This window comes from Dendrobium catenatum, unplaced genomic scaffold (genome assembly GCF_001605985.2).
Source record: "Dendrobium catenatum unplaced genomic scaffold, ASM160598v2 fragScaff_scaffold_488, whole genome shotgun sequence".
Taxonomy (NCBI): domain Eukaryota; kingdom Viridiplantae; phylum Streptophyta; class Magnoliopsida; order Asparagales; family Orchidaceae; genus Dendrobium; species Dendrobium catenatum.
This window is the reverse complement of record NW_021318950.1, coordinates 1,593,337-1,601,726: the sequence shown is the minus strand read 5'-3', so window position 1 is coordinate 1,601,726 and position 8,390 is coordinate 1,593,337. Positions and strand designations below refer to the sequence as shown.

The following is an 8,390-nucleotide window of genomic DNA, read 5'->3' as shown; positions in this document are numbered from 1 at the left end:
GGCTTTTGCCCTTTTTAATCTTATTCCGACTCAGATTATTGAGCACATATAACTTTGTAAGTACCATGACTTATATATCTAAAAATATCTCTCTAATTACTCTCATTTTTTATTAAAGAAAATATCTTTAATTCTTTCCTTTTTTTATTTAAATATTTAATATTATTCAAACTTTTATAAAAATTAATAATGATAAAATTTATTCTTCCCTCTCTCTCTCTCTCTCTCTCTCTCTCTCTCTCTCTTTTTTTATAATATATATATATATTATATATATATATATATATATATATATATATATATATATATAATAATATATATATATACAACTATATCAATTTAAGTTAAAAAAATTGGATCATAATATAATTGTTATTATTTTTCTAAAATAAAATTCTATTATAATAATTTAAATTTATTTACACAACAACAACATCGAGCCTTTGTCCCACTACGTGGGTCGGCTATATGAATCCTTTTTGCCATTATGTCCGGTTAAAAGTCAAGTTCTCATTAAATCTAATAAAGAAAAATCATTTATAATATTTTCTAACCAAGTCTTTTTAGTCTACCTCTACCGATCATCGGAAGGCCTCCGTTAATATGACCAAACCATCTAAGGCGACTCTCTCTAATCTTACTTCCATTGGAGCTACTCCAACCTTTTCACGTATATGTCATTTCGTATCCTATCTCTAAGGGTCAAGCCACTCATCCACCTAAGCATCCTCATCTCTGCAACACTTAACTTATAATTATGCTCTCTTTTAATGGCCAACATTCGTCCATAAAACATGCAGGTCTCACCACCATCTTATAGAAATTTTTTATATATATATATATATATATAATGATAATTACATTATTAAGATTCTAATAATGAAAATGAGTATACATACAAGTTCTCATGTATGAACAACCACTTGCATACCTATAACATTGAACTTTAAAATAAGATTTATTATGATTCTTTCAATATTTTTCTAGTTGATAATAATTTGGAAAGAGCTCATTAAAATTAATATTGCCAATACATCCTTGTATGTAAGCATAGTAATAGATATATTCTTATGGAATTTTGTACATGACAAGTCAACTATGATTACTATGCCGTGAAATCTATTGAATATAAAAAATTAGAAATGAATGGCTATAAAAATGGCATGATACATGTAATTACAGGTGGGACAAAGGAACCCTAGGGGCAAAAAGGATACCATATATGATACATGTATTACATGTATGGCAAAAAGGACCCAGAGACATGATATTTGCATATCAAGTGGGACAAAAGGGACTTCTAAAGAGGCAAAAAGAACCATTATATTATTCAATTGTGATAATGCCAAATTTACCTGAGCTACATTGAGCATTCTTATGAAAGTTTAGCCAAATTTTTAGAAGATTAATATTGATATTCAATATAAACTTCAAAGGAAGTAAAGAATAATTTTAAATATGATTTATGTTGTTTTATAAATAATGACAAGTTTGATTCATTTATGATTTCAATATTGTAAGTTTTATAATCATGCAATTTAACTGTTATTTAATTTGTATAACCTATTGAGCCTCATAGCTCACCAGCTATTTTATATCGGCTATTATTACAGGAAAAAAGAAAGGGAAAACTTGATGCATAATAGGTTCAAGTTTATTTCACTTTATATTCTATTGTTTAACATTGTTTATAAGTCTATATTTAAGGTAAGTAGATTGTTCAGTGTTATACTCTTTTGGATTTTTTAGTAGCTCTGTAAATATTTATGTTATGAAATTTGGATTAATTGGATGCTTCCGTTTATTATATAAATAAAATTGTAGTTGGATGTTTTTATTCAAATATGAATTTAATGAGGAATGATAGAAGTAAAGAATGAATGTTATGTTTATTATGTGACACTCTATATTACTGGTAAGGAATATTGTGGGGTGTTACACACCCTCTGATGATATTGGCTGGGGATACAATATACCACATATATGAAATAGAGAGAAATGAAAATATAAGTATCTTAATTGGTAATATCTAAATAGTAAGAGATTGTTATTATAAGGCATACAACATTATCTTCAATGAAAATGAAAATATAAGGCTTAAAGCAATCTCCTCACTAATGGTATAAAGAGATTGTTATTATATAAAAGAAACTAGAAAAAGTTTATATTATCTTGCTTTCATAAGATATTGACGACATGTTGATTGAAAGGGCAAAGATAAAGTCTATAAGTTGAAGCAACATTTGACAAAGGAATTTGATAAAATAGATCTAGAGGACGTAAAGAGGATTTTGGCTATGAGTATTAACCAAAACAAAGCTACAGGTATTCTAAACCTAGCACAATCTCAATGCTTTAAACATGTGTCAATATGTTCAAAATGATAAAAGAAAAGTCAGCGAACTACCCTCCTTGTCAGTCACTTTAAGCTCTCAAAGAAGCAATCACCAAAGATAGATGCAAGGCTGTTAAAAAAGCTAGTCATTCGTGAACAACTGCATTCAACTTGTTTGGTAGGTGAATGAGATGATATTAAATAGTTATTGAGATCATTTTTTGAACGAGTCGAACGCAAATAAAACCTTATTCGGTCATGTTTGGCTCTAATTCGAACAAGCTCAAAATGAAGATGATGTTTAAGATAGTTTCAAAACATGAATCATTTTGAAAAAATAAATATGAAAATTCAAATGAACCGAACATGAGCACAGAAAAAATTCATTCAAGCTCAACTATACACCCCTAAATCGATGAAGAGATTGATTATATGGTTAAAGTCCCTTAGGCATCAACATTTGGTTCTCAGCCACGCAATGGTTTTCATAGCACCCGATGTTATTCATGCAATGGAAGTTGTCATTTGGCGATGCATCAAATCCAAGAAATAAATATTAGAAAGTTGTGAAAGTGATCTTACACTACTTGAAGCACAACAAATCACTCATTACAATTTAGGGAAACTAAACCAAAATTGCAAAACTATGTTGATGCAAATCTAAGAGACCTAGACACACAAAAGTATTATGAGGTGCATCTACACCCTAACAGCATCACAACTTGCTAGGTGTTACAACCAAATAGAATAATAGTGTTATCAACAGAAAAAAAAGAAGAAATAATAGTTACTCAAACCAACAAGGAGATGATTTAGATTAAAAGTTTTTAAAATGAAAATCTTTTTATAATTCATTTAAAATCTTTGCAACTGATTGTTGACCAATGAACAATATCCAGAGAAAAAAAATGAGGGCGAAATCTCTGGGTAGTGTCTTATCTACAAACCCATCTGCCTTCCAAAATTTACCTCGGAACTTAGTTCGTTAAAACTCCCTCGCCGAATAAGAAAAGCGAGTGGAGGCCGGGGCCGAATTTTCGGAGCCCACACTGATGAAAGGAGGTGTCAAAGACATAAGTATTCAAACACAACTACTAAATAAGTACATTGAAAAATTCCATCTTCTAGTTAAGAGATTGTTTGAATTGAACAGCAAATCTTCTCATTAAGAAAATCTTCTAAATTTTGAATCTCATTTTTAAATGAAAATCTTTTTATAATTCATTTTTGTGGGCTATAAAAATATTTTGAATATCTAGTATTATTGTAAAGTTCTTGAAGAGAACATTTATTGAATGGGGGAAGACGGATGCCAATCCGGAGAACAAAAGCCAAGGAGTTTTATGGCACTTATAGAAGAGAGGTCTTCTACTTTTTTAAAAAAGGATGTGATGTTGGTTTCAGTTGTGTTGAGAGGAGAAGTCCACTATAATGGGAGAAGTTCTCTTTTGGACTTTTTCAATAGAGAAAGAAAAGGATAAAAAATGTCTTCTTCGCCATGTCCAACTTTTATCTTCGAAGCAGGTGGGTGTAATCTCTATGCCACTAACATAGACAAAGTGGTATCTTTATCATTATTTTCAACTTTATATGAAATTTAATATCTCCATGTACCTCTTTGAAAACTTAGGGGATTATTTGACATCTAAGTGGCTATGGATATAGATGCATATCATTGAATCACATTAATTTTGTGTGATTTTATTTCTTGTATTTGGTTTCTCATCTATGTGTGTTTTTCTCATTATTATTACTTTAAAACTATAAGCATCTTGACATGCCTTAGCATTGTAGGCTTTTTTATTCCTGAAGCAATTTCATATTCTAATCAAGTAAAGTCCCAATTGGAGATGGAAATTATTTTATCAACATTAGGGAAGTTTTTCAAAGGTTGCTAAGTCACAATACACACCTTCCTGGATGGAAATTCTCAACGCCAAGATCTTCATCCCAAAGAAATATATATTCATAGATAGAGACGACATCTGGGTGCAGGAAACGCTTCGCAAACCACCTACCATGCAGTGAAAGGTGGTGTTAAGTCCACAAATCACAGGAGCAGAATCCTCACAACCATGTTAAAAAGGAGAAAACATTGTAGGCATCCTAGGCCAAAGAAAAAAAATTGCCAACCAAGAAATGAAGATAGAGAAAGCTAGTTAAGACAGTAGCATAGTAAACTAAATAAAAAAGAAAGTTCCAAAACTTTATAAAACCTGGTAGCTTCACAAGCTGCACGCTAAGAATGCTCACCATTTTGTTTGGCTCTGTGCACTAATATGGATTGCTCCACTACTCCATGGGCAATCTTGCCAACCATTAACATTCCCGTCATAGTGGAATAGGATAACTGTAAAGTTTTCTGGAAGAAACTGAAGGCTCAAAGATTAGCTGAAGCTCAAGGCCAACATGCATTGTGTTAATTTCATAAATACCTTCGTCACAATGGCATCAACATATCTCTTCTGATTTATGCCAACAGATATTGCTAGTAACTTCCTATTATTTTGACCAACATCCTAAAAAAGAAGAATTCAGGCTTTGGTTATCAAAATGAAAAACACATATACAATCATCACCCGAAGAAGTGCAAACCAAGCCCCAGTTCTGCACTAAATATGTATGCCAAAAATTAATATAACACCAAGACTACATCCTCGGCATTGGAAAATGCGTGAAGGCAACTTCAATATTAGTAAGAACATTTGTACAAACTGATATAAAAAGAATTATTTTCAGTCATTGTGGATAAATAGTGTTAATTATTTTGTTTGATTAAGTAAAATAATAATGTTTTTTGTTTCATTTTTTATAAAGCAGTCCCTAGCATCAGATAATGGATAAAAAAACAAAGGACTTCCTACGAAATACTCATAATATTGAAACAGAACTACCAATGATTAGTATTTGAGATATGATCCACTTTGAAAGATTTGACTAAAACATTTTTTTTCATAGAAAATCTAGCAAGAGAACCAGCTTGGGGTTGCATTTGTGGGTTTTGCCTCCATAAATGCAAAGCTTATTAGCAATGGAAAACTAATCATAATCAACATCACCGAGGAGAAAAACATGAGATGAAAGTCTTTGAGCAAGAAATTCAAAAAGATTATAATTGTGAATTTTGTAAATGGAATGCAATAAAATAGGAAATTTCAACATATGGAAATACTACAATGAATACAAACCTTCAGATCTGATGTCCCCCTAATCCAAAGATGCTTTAATTCCATATCAGAATTTTGATTAATTATTCCATGAGGTAAGTAACCTATCCTGGCTGAAGTCTCATCAGCTTCCCAGGATTCCTGTAGAAAGTTCAAAGAAGATGATGAGTCTACCCTTCAAATAAATACACATGTTCTTAACGTAGAGTTATAATAAAACATTAGAAGCATGAGTGATAAATAATAATGACCTTAGAAAAGTCATAAGCTGACAGCTATTAAACATAAGTAAACTTATGAATAACTGAAAAAAAAAAAAAAAAAGATGCACGCATTAGCGTAAGTGAATAGCTTATGAATAAACTATTACTAATCATGTTGAAGTGGAAGAGAAAAGATCAACTTTTTAATCCATACCATCTGTGAATCAAAAGGACGTGATTTTTTTTCCATCTGAAAATTATGACAAAACAATAGCAATCAGATAAGAGTTTAAAAAGAAAAGGGGTAATACTTCCACAAACAGAGCTATACCTCCGTCTGTTGATGTTGGAACTTTGTCATCCTAAAAACGATTAACAACATAACTACAGTGAAAAATAGCATATGTGACAAGAGTTTCATGTTCCTAGCATCCCTTGAATATACCATCTCATGTTATATTGAGGAACGTATCCTGCAAGCAAAATTCTTACCATCACTTGTTAGATGTTCAAGCAATATATTCCAAAATACCAAACAAACGGCATTTATTTGTTTAACGTAGAAGACATACTTTATCCCATGAGTTACTTCTGCAGTTACTTGAACAAATGACGCACTACAAGTAAATTAAAAAAACAAACAAACAAAGCAAGATTAGCACTATTGATTATTGTTCATTTTTGTAGATCTATAGACTGATGAACATAAAAAGTTTAAAAGTGAGAGAGAAGGAAAAAAAAAGGTTAGGGCCTCTTGATAGAATTCCTGTCAGGAGAAGTATATGTATTATTATTACTAACTAATTTACAAGATATTTATTCTAAAGAATAAGATATTCAACTCATAAGTGTAAGACAGATAGTCAAATATACAATACGTGTTAATGAAATAGCAGGACAATTTTAATATACAACCTAAAGTAAAATTTCACATTATTATGTAATATTGAAGACACGGGACACACTGTTAAAATATCATAGGATTCTGAGGGAGAAGGGGGAGCACCAGCACCTGCACGAGCACTAGCACCTGCACCTGCACCTGCTCATGGACATGACTTTCAGGAGATGGTCCAGCGTTTTGACCGACTAGAGAGTCATTTTGATCAACATTTCAATCAAATTCAGACTCATCTAATCAGTAGGATGCACAATACCAGCAGGATATGGGTTGGATTCGAGGTCAGTTCAACTAGGTGAACACCAACGTGACTATGATAAATAACTATTTTTCTATCTTCAACCAGCCACCGCCTCCAGACCAGGACCTCTCGGATTTATAGATGTACTTCTTGTGTGTTGTCTTTTCCAGTCTTTAGATATGTGATGTGATGATTTTTATAGTTTCAGTACTTGTTCTTGTTTAGTGTTTTCTGTACTTATCTTGTTTTAGATCTTTGATGTTGTTATGTTTTTTCTTTATTTGAGATAGATGTATTGATATCAAATGTGCTTTATTGTATCACTTCTTAAATCGATATCAATAAAACTTGTTTTATTTTGTTTAGTTATTTTTTATTATTTGTTTGAAATGTTAGTTTGCATATATGATAATCCTGACTTAATTGATCTAAAAAGTGTTATAATATGAACATCAATACAATAATTAATTTATTAGGAAATCTAATTTTTCAAAAATATAAGTTAATTTATAACTCGATCAAGTTATGACTATCAACCAGCCATCGCCACTAGAGCAGGGCCTCTCGGATTTATAGATGTACTTCTTGTGTGTTGTCTTTGCCAGTCTTTAGATATGTTATGTGATGATTTCTATAGTTTTAGTACTTGTGTTTGTTTAGTGTTTTCTGTACTTGTCTTGTTTTAGATCTTTGATGTTGTTATATTTTTTCTTGATTTGAGATAGATGTATTGATATCAAATGTGCTTTATTGTATCACTTCTTAAATTGATATCAATAAAAATTATCTTATTTTGTTTAGTTATTTTTTATTCTTTGTTTGAAAAGTTAGTTTGCATATATGATAATTCTGACTTAATTGATTTAAAAAGTGTTATAATATGAACAACAATACAACAATTAATTTATTAGAAAATCTAAATTTTCAAAAATATAAGTTAATTTATAACTCGATCAAGTTAAGGCTATCAATCTCATATTCTTTTTAGGTATACATAATTTTAATATTATTATTGCAATTTTGATGTCTTATTATTTTTTATTTCTCTTTTCAATATTATTATCTTTGTACTTAGAGAAATTTGAGTTTTTAGATTATTGATTTTGAAAAGATTAATTAAATTTTTTTTAAGAAACTTACAAGTGTACAAAAATCGAAAGAATGCGAAATGATTCGTAAACTGAAAAAAAGATACAAATTAACCCAAATACAAAAAGATGTACAAAGTGTGCCACAAATAATTGAAAAGATGTGCAATGTCGCCAAATAAGTGTATTGATAATGTTCTTTCCTCTATCTTTTAATTTTTAATTTCAAATCAATCTAATATTCAATTATATTTTGTATTGGAAATTGACTTTAATTAATCTTCATTTTATCATTTTTACAATAATTCTCCTTATCTAATTGTCTAGATTGTTTTATGACCTTGATATATTTATCTTATCTATGTTATATTTTAATTTAAATATTATGAATCTTATTTTTCTCTAGTGAACATTAATCTTGTTATTGCAATTATAATTCAGTTTCTTCAAGATCA

General features: G+C 30.1%; 1 protein-coding gene across 1 annotated transcript in view; it reads right to left on the bottom strand.

Moving 5' to 3' along the window:
• The window catches only part of LOC110106478, a gene marked incomplete at its 5' end in the record, with an annotated part of 27,227 nt that extends 20,905 nt beyond the window's left edge, over nucleotides 1-6,322 (bottom strand). Inside the window, 7 exon segments of the mRNA XM_020836406.2 lie at nucleotides 4,248-4,349; nucleotides 4,589-4,707; nucleotides 4,771-4,854; nucleotides 5,524-5,643; nucleotides 5,920-5,955; nucleotides 6,037-6,178; nucleotides 6,278-6,322. Of these exon segments, the coding sequence (XP_020692065.1) occupies nucleotides 4,248-4,349; nucleotides 4,589-4,707; nucleotides 4,771-4,854; nucleotides 5,524-5,643; nucleotides 5,920-5,955; nucleotides 6,037-6,153 (578 nt within the window).
• Nucleotides 6,323-8,390: the final 2,068 nt, after the last annotated feature.